A 21,109-nucleotide genomic window follows, 5' to 3' on the forward strand; every position below is an offset into this window, starting at 1 on the left:
TCAATCCGTAGATTGATTTCTTTAGCTTGCATACCTTTTTAGCATTCTTTGGATCCTCAAAACCTTCAGGTTGTGTCATAAACACAGTTTCTGTTAAAACGCCGTTTAAGAAAGCGGTTTTGACATCCATCTGCCATATTTCGTAATCGTAATATGCAGCGATTGCTAACATTATCCGAATAGACTTTAGCATTGCAACTGGTGAAAAGGTTTCATCGTAATCCACACCGTGGACTTGCCTGTAACCTTTTGCAACCAATCTAGCTTTGAAAACTTCAAGTTTCCTATCCTTGTCCTTTTTCAGTTTGAAAACCCATTTGCTTCCAATGGCTTGGTAGCCATCTGGCAAATCGACCAAATCCCATACTTGGTTTTCAGACATGGAGTCTAATTCAGATTGCATGGCTTCTTGCCATTGCTTGGAGCTAGGGCTCGTCATAGCTTGCTTGTAAGTCGCAGGTTCATCACTTCCAAGTAATAGAACATCATAGCTCTCGTTCGTCAAAATACCTAAGTACCTTTCCGGTTGAGATCTATATCTCTACGATCTACGCGGGGTTACATCTCTAGATTGACCATGATTCTCACCAGATACTTCTAAAGATCTCTGAGTTTCATCTTGAATGTCATCTTGAGCATTCTCTAGAGTTTGTTGTTCGACTCGAATTTCTTCGAGGTCTACTTTTCTCCCACTTGTCATTTTAGAAATGTGATTCTTTTCCAAAAAGATACCATCTCGAGCAACAAACACCTTGTTCCCAGATGTATTGTAGAAGTAATACCCCTTTGTTTCCTTTGGATAGCCCACAAGGATACATTTGTCAGATTTTGGATGAAGTTTGTCTGAAATTAATCGTTTGACGTATACTTCACATCCCCAAATCTTAAGAAAAGACACATTTGGAGGCTTTCCAAACCATAACTCATATGGAGTCTTTTCAACAGCTTTAGACGAAGCTCTATTTATAGTGAGTGCAGCTGTATTTAGTGCATGTCCCCAAAATTCTATTGGAAGTTCGGCCTGACCCATCATTGACCAAACCATGTCTAGCAAGGTTCTGTTTCTCCGTTCCGACACACCGTTCCATTGTGGTGTTCCAGGAGGAGTCAATTCTGATAGAATTCCACATTCTTTCAGATGGTCATCAAATTCATAGCTCAGATATTCACCGCCTCTATCAGACCGCAGTGCTTTAATCTTCTTGCCTAATTGATTCTCTACTTCACTCTGAAATTCCTTGAATTTGTCAAAGGATTCAGACTTATGCTTCATTAGGTAGACATAACCATATCTACTGAAGTCATCAGTGAAAGTGATAAAGTAGCTGAAACCACCCCTAGCATTTGTACTCATTGGTCCACATACATCTGTATGGATTAAACCCAATAGTTCAGTTGCTCTTTCTCCAACTTTAGAGAAAGGTTGCTTTGTCATTTTCCCAAGTAAACATGATTCGCACTTACTATAATCCTCTAAGTCAGATGATTCTAGAATTCCTTCCTTTTGAAGTCTTTCCATGCGTTTCAAGTTAATATGGCCTAATCGACAATGCCACAAATAGGTGAGATCTGAATCATCCTTTTTGGCCTTTTTGGTATTTATGTTATAAACTTGTTTGTCGTGATCTAATAAATAAAGTCCATTGACTAATCTAGCAGATCCATAAAACATCTCACTACAACATAAACGATCAAAAGCAACGCCCAATAACCGTTGCAAAAAGGCAAAAAACCGTTGCAATATGCCTATTGCAACGGTCTTCCAACCGTTGTTGTTGCTCGCGTTGCATTAGGTCAAATGCAACGGTTCTTTTCACCTATTGCAATGGCCTTCCACACTACACTATTGACCGTTGCAATAGTCCTATTTCAACGGCGTTTTACTCATAATGCAACGGCCTTTGCATTTCACTAAGAACCGTTGCATTACATTTATGCAACCATCATCCAGACCTAATGCAAAGGTCTTTCTATTTGCTAGAAACCATTGCATTAGGTTTAGCAACTACTCTTTTGTGATAATGCAACGCCTATATTAAGCACAGGTCAAATCCCTGAAATTTCAAATTTGATCTAATTCTAATTATAATAAGAAAAAACAAAAATTAATGACCATAAAAATTTAATTTCATTAAAAAGATCAATAATATCTACATGTCCAATGGTTTGGGAATATACAAAAAGTAGTACTACGTTAGTACTACGGTAGTACTTATATAAATAACCTAAAAAAAAGAATATTATATACTCTCATTTTACATTGGTTGAGAGTTGAGATCTTGAGATCACCAAAATATTACCATAAGAGCTAACTAATTACACATGTAAGATACACTACCAAACTCTGTTTCTGCCTAGCTTGTAAAATCCATTTGTTCTTCACAAACCTGAAAATAATAATTAATACTTAGAAAATAAGGGCATCAGATACTACTCCATCTCCAAAGAGATAAAAATGATAATAAACATGTGTTTCAAAGTTAAAAAAGACAATGGATCCAAGGCTAATAAACATGATAACTAACTACACTCCTATGATCCGTGCAATATACTATTAAATATATGTTAATATTATTGGTGACACAAGCAGCTATGTGATTATTACGAAAAGCTACAACTCCATTAATAAGTGATCTAATGGGAGACTACAAACTAATACCTGTATGATCTTGAAGCCTCAATAATAATGTTACTCATGTGGTACCACATATCATTCGGAAAAAAAATCAAGCCCACCTGTATGATAAGTAGTAAATTGTACAGTACTCTTAATTATCTTACCATGCATCAAAAAGAATAAATGACTCACTGTACCAAATTAAAGATCTATTTCATAGAACCAAAAACGACATTGTTTTCATCGACCTTTGCTTCTCTATACACTAAAAATCCCTTTTTATTGCATTTTTATTAGAGACAGTGCCAAAAGAAAAGACTCTACAACGCCGAAATGCAGTAAGATAGAAAAGACTTTAATATTCATCATATATTTGTCTCTGGTCTAATTTGCAGATCAGTTTGGTAGTTTTGTACCAATTAAAATGATAAGAAATAAAAGGAGCAACCTCGTGTGCCGGTCTAACAGACAAGAAGCAATCAAAAGGGCCCTTCTACTGAATCTACGCTCCAAAAGATATGGACAAGTATGTCTAACTCTACTACAAAGTTAATGTGAACAAATCAGATCAAAGGCAACCAAAGGGCTTTTTATCCCAAGTTAAATTCTTGGAAGGCCCCTTAATATCATAATACTACTTAACCTAGCTGTTTATGTCTAGGTCACTCTGGTCTAGTGGTCAAAACCAAAGGTCCCCTCCCTTTAAATTGTTATATCACAACAGGTAGAAAGAAATAGTAGTATAATTAAACTTCTAGCTGTATACGAGCAGAATTGTAGAATCCATCAACTAAGACGATTTTTGTTGGTCATATTTAGGCTAAAATAAGGCACTTTTTATTGGTTTTCCCCAAAATTTATGTACATTTAAGGCTCATTTGTTCGTGAACCTTAAATGAAGAACTTCAAATTACTATAAATGCCTCAATTGTAAAGGCAGCCACATTATTCACATAATTGTCTTTTAACACTAGAAATAAATTAAAAAAAAAAAAATCTCTGATCCGAATGCCTGCATGAGTTGATTGTCATAGACGTTTATTTATCATATAATCATTCCCTAGTTAGTAATCATAAGCTTAACTTTGGAGAAAATGAAACAAACAAATTATCCCACATCATCTCTAGGCTAACATTCAGATACCTTATGTAATTCTAATCAGGCAATGTGTTTGCCAATAATAGATTCCAAGTTTCCAACCAACATAATCAATGGACTCCTGCTTCTTTTAAAACATACCACAAACAGTAGCACACAACTCAAAGCTAACATAATTAGCACACTAAAGAATTGACATACTTTATCTGCTCATAAACCAAATAAACCTATCAAGCAAGCCAGGTTCAGTCCAATGTATAGGGAGTCCGGATTATAAGCCAACCAAAAAGGAGTCAAGAGTACGCAATCGTACAACCTAACCAATGTATAAGGAGTCCGGATTTGGTCAAGGCATACACATCCTTACTAGTTAAAGGCTAACCAAATACAGGAAGGCATATGCAGCCTCCCCATTTAAAGGATATTACCCTAACAACCTCGATCAATTCTCAAATAATAACATTTAAAAAATAGGAAATACAGAAGTAATAGCAATGGCAATCGTAAGAAGGATAGATCAACAACTGAACAACATACAACCAAAGTTGCATAAACCAACCAAAAAGATCATTCATTAATTACACATCCAACTATTAAAGTTCATAAAAGCACCGTATACAGACTAATAGAAACATAAATTAAACAAAACATTACTCTATTAAGTATAAACCCAAGAAAAAGCCCGAGTTAATATCCAATATTGATCAATCTCACACACACAAACAACAAAACCCGGAAAAGAACACAAACCTTAGGCAAAGGAGGCACCACCATAGCTTAAGGCTCATTTACACTCCCAATTTTGAACTAATGAGCCTAAGTTATCATTTAAAGCCTTTTACATGTTTTATGCGGCACACTAAAGGTATCTAAGACTAATTCGTATCTATTTATGTACATTTAAGGCTCATTTGTTCGGTATAGGTCATATTTAGCCCAAATTGGCATTTTCGCTCCCAACTTTGAACTAATGAGCCTAAGTTATCATTTTAAACCTTTAAATAAACATTATTCAAATCCAACTAATTAATAGCTAAAACAGAAAAAACCTCACTAATTAACCAATGTAATTATTCAACTAATTATTCAAATCCGAAGCCCAAACCTATAAATTTACAAACCCCCTAATATTCTACTATGTTTGAATTAATAAACATATTCTACAAACAAACCCGAAGCCCCAAATCTACAAATATACCAGATTCTAAAACGAAAAAGTATAAATAAATATCACTTCATGACCATACTCATATATATATATATATATATATATATATATATATATATATATATATATATATATATATATATATATATATATATATATATATATATATTATAAAGGACTTATAACCAAACACAACAACCCACTAATCTTCTACTAAATTGGATTAATTAATCACTAATCCTAGAAGTCTCTGCCTTGCAAACCAAAGACTAACACTTGAAAGAATTAACCAATAGATAATCAAACTAATACTCAAACTAATACTTGAAGTCTCTGCCTTGCAAACCACTTCATTCTTCATCTCCATAGACAATCAAACTAATACTTGAAAGAATTAAGCCAACGTAAATAATAATCATAAAAAAGGAACAAGGTTACCTTGGTTGGGTGAGGGAGCCGCGCGCAAATGGGGTAGAGGAGCCGGCCAGCGTTGGAGGCGACACTTCCCTGTGCGTTTTAAAGTTACCTAAAAAGTTAGGGTTTTGAAAAATTGAACCACGATAAATGAAGCAAAAGGAACAAAGATTACCTGGTTGGGTGTGTCGAGGACTCGCGAGAAAGATGTTGATGGCGGCGTCGGTGGGGGTGGGGTGGGGTGGCGGCGTCGGTGAGGGTGGCTGCTACGGGTTCTAGTTCTTCGCTGCTACGGAGGACGCTGATGGGCTTCTTTAACCTTTCAATAAGAGTCATTGATTCAATATTAGAAAATAGAAGATAATATTAGGGAAACTAAAAATTAACACTGAAACAAATTAAAGAGGAAAGAAAAAGAACGAACTTGTATGAGAGCAAAACGAACAGCTATAGATGAGGACACGAGGTGGTGGAGAATGCTGGAGATTGAACTACGGGAGTGACGACTGGTGAAGACGATTAGGTAAAAGGTGAAGGGAGGGTTTGGGACTTGAGAGAGATTTTTGAAAAGAGGGTTCTGGAAAATATCCTATGTGCACGTGTCTCGATTTGTCCGTCCTTACCACGATAACCGTTTCAATAGCTAAATCCATAGTTGCATTTGAGGGGCTATTACAACGGTCTACAAATACCCGTTGCAAAATACCGTTGCGTTAAATATAACCGTTGCATGACCTGTTGCAATAATATAAACCGTTGCAGTAGATCGTTGCGATAGCTTTAACCGTTGCACTTGCCTGTTGCATTAGCTTTAACCGTTGCAATGTACCATTGCATTTTCTCGTTTATGTTGTAGTAACTCTTTAAAATAAAACGAACAACTATTGTCTTTTATTAAAAAGGAAAATCCCTTAGCATCTAAGCAAGAAACAGAAATGATGTTTTTAGTAAGGCTTGGAACATGGAAACACTCTTCCAGTTCCAAAACTAGCCCAGAGGGCAACGACAAATAATAAGTTCCTACAGCTAATGCAGCAATCCGTGCTCCATTTCCCACTCGTAGGTCGACTTCACCCTTACTTAACTTTCTACTTCTTCTTAGTCCCTGTGGATTGGAACATAAGTGTGAGCCACAACCTGTATCTAATACCCAAGAAGTTGAATTAGCAAGTATACAGTCTATAACGAAAATACCTGAAGATGGAACGACTGTTCCGTTCTTCTGATCTTCCTTTAGCTTTGGACATTCTCTTTTGTAATGGCCTATTCCATCACAATAAAGACAGCTTGATGTGGACTTGTCCTGCTTTGATTTGCCCTTGGACTTTCCATTTTTCTTGAACGGTCTCCCTTTAGCCTTGAGTAAATCTTTGGCTTCGCAGTCCAGTATTATCTCAGCCTTTCTGACAAGGTGAACAAATTATACAACTGTTTCTTCTCTTGGTTCACTTAGGTATAGTTGCTTGAAGCGACCAAACCCACTGTGCAGTGAATTGAGCAAGATAGAGACTGCCATCCTTTCGCTTATTTGTGTTCCTAGCAGACTTAGGCGATCGAAATATGAAAGCATAAGATCCACATGGAACCTTAGTGGGACGCCTACCCTTTGTTTAGTGCGAAGGAGCTGAACATGTGTTTCTTGGACTTCCATCCTATAACACCTGTTGGGAGAACTAACCTTTAGACCAGACATTGATTCAATCAACTCGTGGACGTTCAGGTCCCTATCCTCCGTGCTTCTACGACAGATATCCCTCAGATTCTTGATGAGCGTAAAAGGTTCATAAGCTACAAACCTTCTAGCCCATTCATCAGGGATATTGTTCAGCATGAGACTCATAACCTTTTTGAAATCCGCATCCCAGGCGGAAAATCTTTCAGGGGTCATGTCTCTGGCATAGTAGCTTGGCATGGGATGTAACAGTACATACTCAAGTCCATTGAGTCTGACTATTTCAACTAGCTTAGCTTCCCATTCAAGAAAATTTGTTAGGTTCAGCTTGACCATAAGCTCAGAACCCATGATGATGTTTTGATTGTTGTTTGCCATAGTTAAAACTACAATTGAAAAGAATAAACAAATAAATAACCATTCACAGTTTCTCTTAATAAACTTAAATTCTAGCATACATGCATAATTCAATGTTTATTAAGCATTTTATTCAAGTTATGTGTTCCGGCAGGTGTGAATAAAAGGATTCCAAGACCCTAAAATCCATTGAAGAATTAAGCACATTATGTATTTAGACTCAATTCTAAAATCTTTTAGGTAAGCAAAAGCCTTTTGCTAATAGTCTAGAAACTACTCTTGGTTGATAGGTACGTCTAAGAACTTATTAGGTAAACCTATCGATTTTGCCACGACATAAAAGGACTCCTTACTTATATCGTTGAGTTTCACCAAAACTAACATGTACTCACAATTATTTGTGTACCTTGCCCCTTTAGGACCAATAAGTAACACCTCGTTGAGCGAAAACTATTACTAGATTGATGTAAAGGATATCCAAGCAAGTGTTTATTTTGGCATGGCACCTTTTAACTCAATTGTTAAGTTTGGAACTTAAGGCTCTTACTATGTTGGTTAGATTTTAAGTGAACTAAAATCCTTAATCATGCAACATAATCAAGCCACAATCTCATGCATAATTAAGACATATTTAAAGCAATAAATAACTTAAAGCATGCATAAGAAAAATGTGATCTAGTATGGCCCGACTTCATCTTGAAGCTTCAACTTCAAAGTCCGTCTCGAAAATGGTAACTTCGTCTTGAATTTCACCGTGGGAGGCGCCATTTTCTTCAAATAGGATAAGCTATAATTAAACTAATTACAACTATTTGATGGTACGCAGACCATATTTAAATTGAAAAACAAATTTGGTGCATTAGACCAATTACATTCAAATTAATGGTACGCAGACCATATTTTCTATCCTATTTGGGCAATACTAGTCACTCCATAACCTGCAAAATAGTACATATACAATATATACCATTCACCCATTCATTATCATGAATGGCCCACATAGCTGGTTAGTAAAACACGTTATGCATCACATAAATATTTGCAGCAATTAATTAAGGGCACCAATAATCTACCAATTATTCAGTCCTTATTAATTCTAATCAAGTTGTTTAACCTTAAAGGATTTGTAGACCTAATCAAGAGTTTATGACTAAAAATGCTCCCACTTAAACCAATAAATTCATATGCTTTACTAATTTTAAACATAAAAATGTATTTCTAGTCTAACCGGAAACATACAAATTTAATTAAAATTTAAAGCTCATATAAATTTATAATCGAATCCATTAATTTAATTTATTTCAGTTGAATTAAACAAATTTAAATTAATTCAAGATTTAATTTTAGTAAAATAATTAGTATAAATAAAATTTATAATAATTATAATATTCAAAATTAAAATCCAAGAAAACAATTTAAATTACGAATTTTAAAATTAATTAAAATCGTTTCCGAACTGAAAATTAAAAAAATAAATTCAAAACGCATCAATCGGGTCAAGACGAGGCCATGGGATTGCGCCCATGCCCCGTCGAGTCCACGAGGCAGCATCGCCCCTCACGAGTGATCGCACAACAAAGCACGAGCCGAGCCACGCTTGCGCGCAACATCGCTCGCTGCTTCGTAGCGCAGCAGTTGCTTGGCGAGGCTGGGCGAGGCAGCGCTCGTGCTGCGAGGCACCCCTCGCTGCCCCCGCGCGCGCCTGCCTTACTCGCTCTCCTTGCTTCTTCGCCCATCCTCCCATGCATCATTGCAGCACTCGACGCAAGGTAGGGCTGCTGCCTTGTGCTCGCGTGCTACTCGCCTTGCTCGCTGCATTCGTACCGCATGGGCGACGAGCTCCCTTGCTCGTCGTCGCATGCCCGCACTATACAACACCCCTTAAGGGTAACACGTAGCGTCCATTGCTTTGTGCGTGCAAGTTTTATGAGCGAATTGCATAAAAATTAAAACTTTTATTTCCAAAATTAATGACAAATTAATAAATCATATTAATTTCATAATTTTAGGGCGAAAAATCGAAAATTTATTAATCAATTAATTTCCGATTAACATGGATTCAAATCTAGGTCATAAGAATTTAAAATTTAACACAAATTAACAATTTTTATGGTGGTTTTTAATCATTGGTACCTAATTAAATTATTAATTAATTATGAAAATCAAATTAATTCTAAATTATTCGAATTTCAACAAATTAATCATAATTACATATTAGGTTGTATAATTAACAAGGCTAGGCATTCAAACTTGTTAAACATATACTGTAGGTCAATAAAAAATTCAAGATTTATCAACAAGAATCGCAAATATTTAATTTAACATCTTAAATTTACAAACTTTTGCGTTCGAAAAACTAAAACCTCAGAAAAATCATAGTTAGGCTTCGAATTTGGGAATTCTGGGTTCGGCCGAAAATACTACTTTTGTCAAAAATTTAGAATGCCTTTTACATGCGGAATTGACACAAAAATCACTCGATTTGGTTGAGTAACGAACATTCTGCCGAAAAACTGCGTACATATAACTAAATAAACGCAATTTGTAATTAATTAACAATTACGAAAATTAATCACCCCTTTTAATTCCTTGCAAATTTGTGAAATTTAACCACGTTTATGCAATTTAGATTATGAAAATAATAAGAGGCTCGTGATACCACTGTTAGGTTATGATACATATGACAAAACATAAATCATGCGGAAAAACCATAAAGCCAGGAAACATATTAATCACACATAATCATTTAGCATAATTCAGATGCATACACTTTGTTGCGTGCCCTCCCTAGCTGCGCCCGAACCGAACAAGAACAAGTCTTTAGGACTCCAAGTGTCGTCCCTCCGTAGATAGTCCACAGCACGTCCGGATCCGCCTTAAGCTTGACCAACTAGAATCGCCCTTAAGGTAGTATAGATTTCGGCTAAATAGGGGCAAGAGAGTGGCTGATTTTTCTTGAAAATCTTACCTTTGAATACTTCAATTGTGTCTATAAATTATGACCTAGGCACCTATTTATAGAGGTATGGAAAAGGAACTGGAATCCTACTAGGATACGAATTAATTAAACTAGAATCCTAGTAGAACTCTTATTTAATTAATTTATCCTTTTAGGATTAGGAATTTAATCATATATCGAATCCTGATAGCTTTAGGATTCGTATAGCACGTACACGAGCACCGCACACTTGCGCAGGCCTTGCGGCCCACGCTGAGCGCACAGCGCTCGGCCCATGCTGCTGCCTGTGTCCGCGCGCGCGCCCAAGGCCTTGGCTGGGCCTGGCCTTGCGCTGGGCCTGGTCGAGGCTTGGCGTGTGATGGTGATGCGTGTGGCTTGCTGGGCGATGGCCTGGCTTCGTGCTGGGCCTTCGTCTAGCGAGCCTCGTCCGATGCTAATTCGTACGATACGCTTCCGATTAAATTTCCGATCCCGGAAATCATTTCCGATACGAACAATATTTAATATTTCCGATTCCGGAATTAATTTCCGTTTCGAACAAATATTTAATATTTCCGTTTCCGGAATTATTTTCCGATTCCGATAATATTTCCGATTCTGACAATATTTCCGTTTCCGGCAATATTTCCGATTCCGGTAATATTTCCATTTCCAATAATATTTTCCGATACGTACCATGTTTCCGTTTCCGGCAACATCTACGACTTGGATAATATTTATATTTCCGATACGATCCATATTTCCGTTTCCGGCAATATCATCGTTTCCGGAGTATTCATTTCTTGCTTGTGACGATCTCAGCTCCCACTGAAACCAAGATCCGTCGATTCCGAATATCCATAGATGGAGTATTTAATGCCATTAAATACTTGATCCGTTTACGTACTATTTGTGTGACCCTACGGGTTCAGTCAAGAGTAAGCTGTGGATTAATATCATTAATTCCACTTGAACTGAAGCGGCCTCTAGCTAGGCATTCAGCTCACTTGATCTTACTGAATTCTTAACTTGTTAATTAATACTGAACCGCATTTATTAGACTTAATATTATATGCATACTTGGACCAAGGGCACTATTTCCTTCAATCATCAGATACATCATCGTCATTCTCCTGCTGATCGAAGGAGGGGGGGTGAATGGTGGTGTGGGAGTAGCGCCTCGCACCATATCCCTGAATGATAGGGTTGGAATCTTGGTTTTTAAACCTCTAGGGTCTGCATTTTCTAAATCATCGATTGAAGGTTGGGTGTTTCGCACAACAGTCTCCATCATTTCATCATCTTGTTCTTTTCTCCAATCAAAGACGAGATGCGTGATTTGCGCTTCGTTTGTTTGTTTGATTGGATTAGCTTGTCTTGTTCTTCCGGGATCGCCTGAGATTCACCTGTGTTTTCTTTTCTTAAGAGCATTTTTGGTATTTTTTAATATCCCTAACTGGTGCAGCACAAAAATCCCACCCGATACGACAGATTTGGCAACACGAGACACTTTTTAGTACTTTGTAGAAAAAGTAATTTAAGTTGAAACTTTGACGCAACCATACCATATATCGAGAAAGTCTTGACCTCAAGTGACATGTGTCCATATGGACACAAGTGAGTATCAATACAAACAAGTTTAGTACCAATACATAATATTTTAGTACCAACTAGTTAATGCCCCGGGCGATGCCCCGGATAGTATAAAAATGGATCAATTAGATTATTATATAACTCGTTATTTGTTAGATTACAATGTACCTTGCTTTGAGTATGCTTTAATAAACTTTATCATATAAGGATTAGTAACTCGTAAAATTAATGACTAATTAGTGTGCAAGACTATTTTTTTTTTTTTTTTTGGTGCGAATGAGCCACAAGGGCAATATAAATTACAAATGGGGGCGGGGGGATTCGAACCTGAGACCTATTGTACACAGGCCCTCAGTCTTAACCACTAGGCCAAGACATCATTGGTAGTGTGCAAGACTATTAAGAAATGGTTTAGATCACTTTCTAATTATATAATTTTGAACGTATAAGAAACAACAAAATGAGTTGTGGTGTAGTAGTTTAAATGTGTGATTAACAAATGAGAGGTCATAAGTTCGAAACCAACGATATATCACATCATCTAACACAAAATGACTTGTATTAGTACTTCTAAGCCAATGTTTTAGGTACTAAATTATTAATGTTGATACCATACTCGCTCGTGTCCATATCCATTATACGAAGAAGGTCTAGAAATCCTCCCGTTGTTACTGCGCAATAGTTTTCTATGTACGCCACGAAGGATGGGACCCAAGCTTCGCTCAGCCTAGGTGGTATTCCCCCCGCAAATGACATCTTCCACTCTCTCTCCTCCTCCCCCCCCCCCACCCCACCCCCCCATATAATATCTTCCCTACCCCCCGTTTTCGTCATTCTACTTCACCTACTCAGGATCCTCCCTCAAGATTCTGGAATCATGAATCTATCCAATTTCAGATTAAATTAGTTTTTGTTTTTTAATTAATTTTATTAAAAAAAAATTTGGAACTCGTTATTAATGGCGACCGATGACGATACTGAGAGTTGTAGTAGTAGACCGCTCGATTTTTCCCCGAAAACACGGAGAAATCATCAACAATTAAAGCTGGAAGTGTTCAATGATGTTCTTCACAGGCTTCAAGACTGTGATTGTTGTTGTGAAGATGCTAAGCTTCCTGGCTTTAATGATCAGCTTTGGGTTCACTTCAATCGTCTTCCTGCGAGGTATTTACTCTATTTACTTTTTCGTCATCTTCGATTTTTCGGTTTTCGGTCAAATAATTGTTGAATTTTGGTGTAAGATATGCGTTGGAAGTGAACGTGGAGAGAGCGGAAGATGTTTTGACGCATTTGAGACTGTTGCGCCAAGCGGAAGACCATGCTAATGTACTTGCTTATGATGTCCGTGTCGTACAGGTAAAGGAATTCTAGAACTGTTTGTTGAATTGACCTTTTACATGGATTTTTCAAAGTTTGAATAGTGTTGTGATTTTGTTCTCAATCCATTGTTACATGGTTTAAAAACAAACTTTTACATCACAACTAGTATCTTCTTGATTTCGGTGCCGAATTCGAGTAAGCCGTTTAGGAGAGAGTCATTATTTTATCCACAATTCATTTTAACATGGTTTGAAAACAACCTGTTTTAGTGTTTTCATCACCAGATGTATCTTCTGGACTTTGGTGCCGAATCAGTTAAGAGATGGCCTGTCAACAAATTAATTTCATTACCAATAGTGGATTGTGATTCGGTGCTTCTGTATGGAAAGATCATAAAATTTTCACGGTCTATGGATTAAAACTATTGAGAATACGTCAATCAATAAGATGTGAAGGAAATTTGTTTTAGGGGAGTCTTGAGCTTTGGCGTGGTCCATAGATAATTAATCATAATGGCTTTAAGCATACTTTTTGATTCAGAGAACAAGCATCTTTATTGGTGTACATCACTTGTGTTTTGAACAATGATAAAAGTCAATTTTAGGGGATATAACACAAATGCCATTTTTTCCTTCAAGCTGGTGGATTACATGATTCTGATAATGTTCCATCAAACGGTTAAAATCATCTTTGAGTTTAGGTATTAATCTCGGGGGTTGGTATTTCCATTGATTTTTTAAGGGGGCGGGGGTTAAAAAGAAGATCTTCCCTTGTAGATAACTGGAATTATTGGCCTATATGGTGAAGACTTAGAATGTGGTTGAGCTTAGGTGTGATATTCAATCTGTTTGATCTGCATCTTTTCCTTGCTGAATACAATCATCAATCTTGTGTTCTTTGTTGCCTATGTTACCTTATAAATCCCACATGTTTTAAGAAGTCTTATGCGATGATGGTGACTAACCTTGCCCGTTCCGATAAAAGATTAATAATGAGCTTGAATGTTTGTTAATTTTGACTTGTATGAGTTGTATCTGAGTGTGTCTGAAGGTCATCAAATTAATACTTGTATCAGTTTTTGAGCATAAAATTTCAGGGCTTTTCAATTTTGGATTACATGGAACCCAATCTTTTGCCGCTGTGTATGGTTACATATGCTTCATCAAGATTTACCACTCTAGTATGTCAGTGGTGTTTTTCTGATTTATGGCTTGACATTAGGGATTCACAAAGTCAACAAATAAAAGGGAGTGGGGCTGGGTCGAACCGAAACGGGTCGTTCTCTTACTTTAGCAAAAGCGCAGTGGCCAACAGCCCATAGTCACACACCAAACAACCCAAAACCATGGCTTAACATCCAACAACTACAACCCATCCAAAGGATCCCAATTCAAACCAACTTCTTCAGTTGGGTCATACAATCATACGAGCATAAACCAAATCAGTGTACCTGTCCGGTCAACCACCTCTAACACTCGGTTTTCCGGCGAGACGCCTGACGGAGCGAGAACTTCAGGAGAAGAGGGAGAAAGGGTGTGTTTCCGATGTGATGAAAGGTAGAGAATCGGTCATCCGTGCAAGAGAAAAGAGATGAGCGTTTTGCTGATAGATGACGAGGAGGACGAATTGGAGGAAGGCGACGGGGGTCTAGGCGGCGAGTTCCAAGCCATTGAGAAACCCGAAAAGGAGGTATGTCCTATTACTGTTTCAATGAATTCGATTGTTGGGTTTACAAATCCAAAAACCTTGAAATTAGTGGGGACAATCGGGAAGGGGGAGGTGGTGGTTATGGTGGATCCGGGGGCCACCCATAACTTCATATCATTAAGGGCAGTGGAGGAGTTGCATATACCCATGGCTGAATTAGGGGGTTTCGGGGTCATTGGGTAACGGGGAGGTAGTTAGGGGGCGAGGATTGTGTAAAGCAGTAGTGCTAAGTTGAATGAGGAGATAGAAATCCAGATTTTTGCCGTTGGAATTGGGGAACTCACATGTAATTCTTGGCATACAATGGATCGAGAAGTTGGGACCTGTAACCACAAACCTGAAAACTCAGGTCATGAAATATCAAATGGGAGGGACAACCGTGACCTTCAAGGGTGACCCATCGTTGGCTCGGTCCAAAATATCCCTCAAGGCGATGATAAAGGTGATCCGCAAGGAAGGGTGTGGCGTGTTGGTGGAATTTAACCAGGTGGGCTGCGAGGAGATGGTGAGTTCAATGCAGCCAGCATTCCTCCCGGGGGTAATGGACGAGTATCGGGGGGATTTTGAGACACCACAAGGTCTGCCACTCAACAGGGGACTTGAACACGCAATAGTGTTGAAGGAAGACAGTGACCAGGTAGGGGTGAGGCCATACTGTTATCCGCAAATACGAAAGGATGAGATCGAAAAATTAATCATAGAGATGCTTGAGGCAGAGATAATTCGGCCCTCCACAAATCCATTTTCAAGCCCGGTGTTGTTAGTCAAGAAGAAAGATGAGTCGTGGCGTTTTTGCGTTGATTATCGGGCCTTGAACAAGGAAACGGTACCGAATAAGTATCCGATTCCGGTGATTGATGAATTACATGGAGCCAAGGTGTTCTCCAAATTGGACCTTCGGGCCGCTATCATCAAATACGAGCTTAATTTTAAAAAGCGCGAAGCGCACAAGGGACCTGGAGCTAAAGCGCAAAAGAATAATAACATGCGTGGGGCAGAATTAAAAAGCAAGAGAATAAAAAAATCAGAGTAAAAAAAAAGGAATACAAAACTAAATAAAAAAGGCCAGATGTAGAAGAGCAGAGCCCACAACCCCTCAAATATATAAACCCCTCAAGTAAAAAGCAGAAACACAAAGCCAAAAAATCCCTCAAACCAGAAACGAATAAAACACGCAGATGAAGAAGGAAGAACAGTGCTTAGAGAAGAAGAAATCGAAAATAAAAAGAAATGGAGAAGAACAGAGATCAGAGAAGAAGAAATCGATAAAAAATGATGAAAAAGAATAGAGGAGAAGATATAAAATCGAAAAAGAGTGGAAAACAAAGAGAGAAATTAAAAGAAAAATTAAACGTACCTGGAGATGCGGGAACCTCCGGCGAGACAGTGGCGGGTGGCCGGAGGAAGTTCGGCAGCAACAACGTAGGTGGGTAGCTCCAAAATCGCAGCTAGGGTTTTGGAGAAAAACCCCAAATGTCGCACACAATTATGCGTTATTCCCGGCAAACACCCAATTAAAGTGGGTCACTTGATTCTCACGTGAGCAATTTTCATGTGAAGCAGCATCTTTTCTTTTTCCTGCGCTACACATACAAGAAGCTTGCGCTTCACAAAAAAAGCGCCAAACGCGCGCGCACCCTGTATACCGCTACCCTATTCTTACCTGGCGCGATCTCTGGTCGCCTTGCGCTTCATGTGAGCTAATTGCGCTTTTTAAAACTAAGAATACGAGTGAGACCTGAAGACGTTCACAAAACTGCATTTGGGACTCATGAGGGGCACTATGAGTTCCTTGTGAAGCCCTTTGGGCTCACTAACGCTCCGGCAACCTTCCAATCATTGATGAACGAGGTATTTTGCTCTTGTTTAAGAAAATTTGGACTCGTTTTCTTTGATGATATACTAATCTATAGTGCTAGCAAGGAAAACCATCAGCATGTCGAATGGTGCTGTCCACATTAGCCGAGTATCGCTTATTTGCTAACCTTAAAATATATGAGTTCCGAAAAGTTGAAATCGCCTATCTTGGGCATATTGCCACCCCAAGACAAGATTAGAAACATTCAAGATTGGGGTGTGCCGCACAATTTGAAGGAGTTACGAGGCTTTTTGGCCTAACCGGTTACTACCAGAAATTTGTGGCTAATTATGCTTAATTAGCGCAACCTCTCACAGATCAACTCCGGAAGGATTGTTTTGGGTGGACTCGGGAAGCTACTGTAGCGTTTGACAGGCTTAAGTGGACAATGAGTTCAGCCCCTGTTTTGGCCATGCCAAATTTTAGCAAGTTATTCGTAATTGAGACCGACGCCTCTGGTTACGGGTTAGGAACAGTCATGATGCAAGAATGTTGCCCCATTGCATTCTACAACAGGGTACTTTGGGCCTAGGGCTCATCGGAAATCAATCTATGAAAAGCCGTTGATGGTCGTTTGTCTTGCGGTGCAAAAATGGAAGCATTATCTTCTTGGCCGACACTTTATAATACGGACAGATCAACAAAGTTTGAGATACATCACACAACAACGCAAGATTGGGGCGGATTATCAAAAAGGGTCCAAAAATTGATCGGGTTCGACTTTGAAATTCAGCCTGGTACCGCAAAAAGAGTGGCCAGTGCCTTGTCGCGAAAGGATGAAGGTGAGCTAGAATTTGGGGCTGTCGAGGTACCCTGTGGCCCTCTCAAGGGATCAACTAGGATGTACTTCTAGAGGCTAAGAGGTGGAAGGTGGAAAGTTGGTAGCTAGGTTCACTGTGTTTGGCAACAAACTATTGTATAAGGGCAGAATGGTAGTGGCAAAAACATTTGCATTCATTCCTTTGCTATTGCGTGAATATCATGATTCACGTACCGGAGGTCAATCGGGTGAGGTGAAGACATACCCAAGCCGCCGAATGGTTCTCGCAAGGGATGCGAAAGGAGGTAGCTAAATGTGTGAGGGACTGTATGTCAGCAAAACAAACACTCACACGGCAAGGTGTGCTTCAACGCATCCCATTTCCTATGGCAGTGTGGGAAGAGGTGTCAATGGACTTCATTGAAGGTTTCCCTCTCTCCAAAGGGGTGGATACTATTTTGGTAGTGGTGGATTGCTTGTCGATGTACACCCATTTCATAGGCCTCAAACACTTGTTCACAACTTTATCTGTTACAAGTGTGTTCATTAAGGAAATAGTGAGGCTCCATGGTTTTCCTATTTCAATCATCTCGGATAGAGACCGTATCTTCTTAAGTGTCTTTTGGAAGGAACTCTTCAAACTCCATGGTATCGACTTAAAGGGAAGCATCTCTTATCACCCTCAAACCAAAGGCCAATCGGAGAATGTCAACAAAGGCCTAGAAACATGCTTAAAGTGCTTTGTGGGCGAAAAACCAAGAGAATAGGCAAGGTGGCTAGCATGGGAAGAATACTCATATAACACTTCTCCTCACTCATCGATAGCAATGACCCCGTTTAAGATAGTGTATGGTCGTGATCCGCCCAAATTGCTGCTCATAGGTGAGGGTCAAACATCGAGGACAACTTAGACGACATGCTTCAAGAGCGTGATGCAATCTTGGATGAGCTTAAACTAAACTTGTTAAGGGCTCAACAGGTGATGAAGAAAAATGCTAACACTAGAAGAAGGGATGAGGCTTTTGACATTGGGGATAGAGTCTACTTGAAGTTACAACCATACCGACAACGTTCATTAGTAAAAAGGCCCTATGAGAAACTGGCTGCTCGTTTTTATGGCCCATATGAGATAATTTAGAAAATAGGCCAAGTGGCTTACAAATTGAAGCTACCCTCTACTTGCAAGATTCATCCCGTCTTCCACGTATCTCAACTGGAAAAGGCCATAGGGGAGAATCTAGCATCGCCTACCACTCCACTCGAGAGCTGGAGCTTGTGGTTGAACCGGAGGAGCTACTGGATGTGCGTACTCAGGGGGGAAGAGTGACTGCAGTACTGATCAAATGGAAGGGGATGCTCTCCTTTGATGCAACTTGGGAAGAGGCTTCCTTGCTCACAACGCGGTTCCCTGCCTTCCACCTAAGAGGACAAGGTGGTTCTTTGGGGGCGGGGTGTTGTAATGGACCACACTGACCCACCTATTCTGGTCTACAGCAGGCGTAAAAGGCAGTGGACCACAACAGCAGCAGCACACAACACATAAGTGAGTGGAGAAGCCCCTTAGCCATCTAGAAGACAAAGAAGTAGGGAGCAGCATTAATTACATGGCATTGTACTGTTAAGCCTAGAGTATAAATAGCAAAAAAGGAAAGAGAATGAGATTGTGTTTTGTATTAAGAAAAGAGACTTGTAGCCTCAAGCTACTACCTTGGAGATTAATAGCCTAAAGCTATTCCCCTTTGTATCTGTTCTTGTGTTGTGAATCAAATCATTCTTCTCTCAATATGCTTGTGAGTTTCCCTCAATATTTCTGTGTGTTGAGTTGGTGCTTTTCAGCATCAGTACAGTTGTTTTGCTGTAATGATACCATGGCATTTTATGTAATCATTTAATCTACACCTCGTTGCATTCTTAGTTGATTATTCAAATCATACAGGTCAATCTCACCACAAACGGACATTCTTTCGATTCACATGCTTCTATGGATGAAGGTAGTCAAGGTTCTGTCAAGAACCCTTTTGGTCTGGGGTATTACTCTTTCTGACCGTTACTTGAACTTCAGCATTAGTTATGCTGTTATCTTATTTGGTAAAGCTTCGCATATGACTTATGTTATATTTTGGGGTAATGGTGTTAGTCTTTCCCTCAGCTTGCACCTACCACCTACATTCAGTTCATTACCAAGTCTTGATGGCGTAAAATGCAATGTTGAAGATAGAGATAGCTTTGTAAATGCTACCATTTTGCACTCCACGAGGTAATGTGTGTAACATGTTCTGAACTTCTGATAATAACATAGTCCTTATTAGAATATTTGCATGGCTTAGACGGCTTAGTCTCCTAATATCTCTTCAAATTTTACTTACTGCTACTGCATACTGATAATGATCAGGGCGATGCATCAAATCACCTTTTCTATTGTTGACAAGCCAAAACTCCTTAACCAGGTAGCTTGTTATTTTTAAGCAGTGTTTATGGGGGTGATTCTCTGATGTTCATTACAGCAGTTTTATTTTCAATATTTAGATTTTTTTATAACAAGCCTCAGGGGATGTATACTAGATTTTTCGAAAATATTTTGTCTCCTTATTACTAGTAGATTCTCTTCTGTTTATTAGTAAGTCAACTGTGTTGTTTCTGTGATCTTCAGCTGACTTCCTTACTGTCTGAGATGAGCCTGAACATTCAAGAGGCTCATGCCTTTTCCACAGTTGATGGCTTCTCTTTAGATGTTTTTGTGGTTGATGGTTGGCCTCATGAGGTATGATCAGTAAGAAAATTGTACGACAAGTTTATTATTTATTTTATGATGGAGCATCTTTTAAGACACGGTGTGCAGTTTTCTCTTTCAGTTGTGTTAGCTACTACGGGGATTGTAGTTCCATTTTGCATTTTCGAATATGATCCAGGTTTTGTTTGTCTCTTGATATAACAATCATATCTCATTTTCTGCTTTGGGTCATTATATTTCTTTTTCTTTTTCAATGTTAGATAAGTCTTCTAGAAGCAATTTGTTCCATCACCTTAATGCATAATCTTTTGGTTTTTAAGCAACAAACTCTTCTTCATCATCCTTGTTTGTTATGTGTTGTTATTTATTTTGTCTTCCCGCTGTGCCTTAGGGTAATCACAGTCGAAATTTAGTTATAGTATGGATTTCAGGATAAATGTAACAAGGATAAACTGACCTTGCTGTGTAAATAGACATTGGATTTGGGTCTCAGTGTTTTACTGCTTTTCCTTTCTTTTAATACTTCGAGTAACTATTCTTCGATACACCTTTTAGATATCTAAGTACATGAAATCTTAGGATTTGTTAGACATCATATTAAGAGGTGGCTATGTCCATTGCAATGACTCAATGCTATGTAAATGCAATATTATGTTCTATCCTGATTGGCTTGCTTCAGTCTGTTGCTTGAACATTTGCTTGGATATTTTTCAGGAAACTGAGCAGCTTAGAAGTTTATTGGGCAAAGAAATTCAAAAAATGCAGGTAGTTCCTGGATGGTGTTATAATTTGACTTTCCTTTTGATAATGTTGTCAATATATCATACAGTAAATTTGTTTTACTACTCCCTCCATTTCTAAATGTTGTATCCATT

The 21,109-nt window shown here is 38.6% G+C and overlaps 1 protein-coding gene and 1 long non-coding RNA gene across 5 annotated transcripts in view; one reads left to right on the forward strand and one right to left on the reverse strand.

Moving 5' to 3' along the window:
* Positions 1–2,105: 2,105 nt before the first annotated feature.
* On the reverse strand, positions 2,106–5,890 carry LOC110793086 (uncharacterized). Its single transcript, XR_008923192.1, has 4 exons — positions 5,723–5,890; positions 5,474–5,617; positions 5,323–5,391; positions 2,106–2,387 (listed from the first exon to the last, which is right to left on the reverse strand). It is a non-coding gene; the product is annotated as an uncharacterized lncRNA (long non-coding RNA).
* A 6,756-nt stretch (positions 5,891–12,646) lies between these two features.
* LOC110793090 (serine/threonine-protein kinase STY8) overlaps positions 12,647–21,109 on the forward strand; it is a 31,768-nt gene continuing 23,305 nt past the window's right edge. Inside the window, exons 1-7 of one of the 4 annotated variants that reach the window (XM_021997927.2) lie at positions 12,647–13,022; positions 13,100–13,214; positions 19,440–19,531; positions 19,641–19,760; positions 19,896–19,950; positions 20,154–20,264; positions 20,949–20,999. In XM_021997927.2, the coding sequence (XP_021853619.1) occupies positions 12,817–13,022; positions 13,100–13,214; positions 19,440–19,531; positions 19,641–19,760; positions 19,896–19,950; positions 20,154–20,264; positions 20,949–20,999 (750 nt within the window). In that variant the 5' untranslated portion in view covers positions 12,647–12,816. Of the gene's footprint in view, positions 13,023–13,099; positions 13,215–14,536; positions 14,868–19,439; positions 19,532–19,640; positions 19,761–19,895; positions 19,951–20,153; positions 20,265–20,948; positions 21,000–21,109 lie in introns of those variants that run through there. The other 3 variants (XM_021997929.2, XM_056831310.1, XM_056831311.1) reach the window with 3 other exon arrangements.

Source organism: Spinacia oleracea, chromosome 6 (genome assembly GCF_020520425.1).
Source record: "Spinacia oleracea cultivar Varoflay chromosome 6, BTI_SOV_V1, whole genome shotgun sequence".
Taxonomy (NCBI): Eukaryota; Viridiplantae; Streptophyta; class Magnoliopsida; order Caryophyllales; family Amaranthaceae; genus Spinacia; species Spinacia oleracea.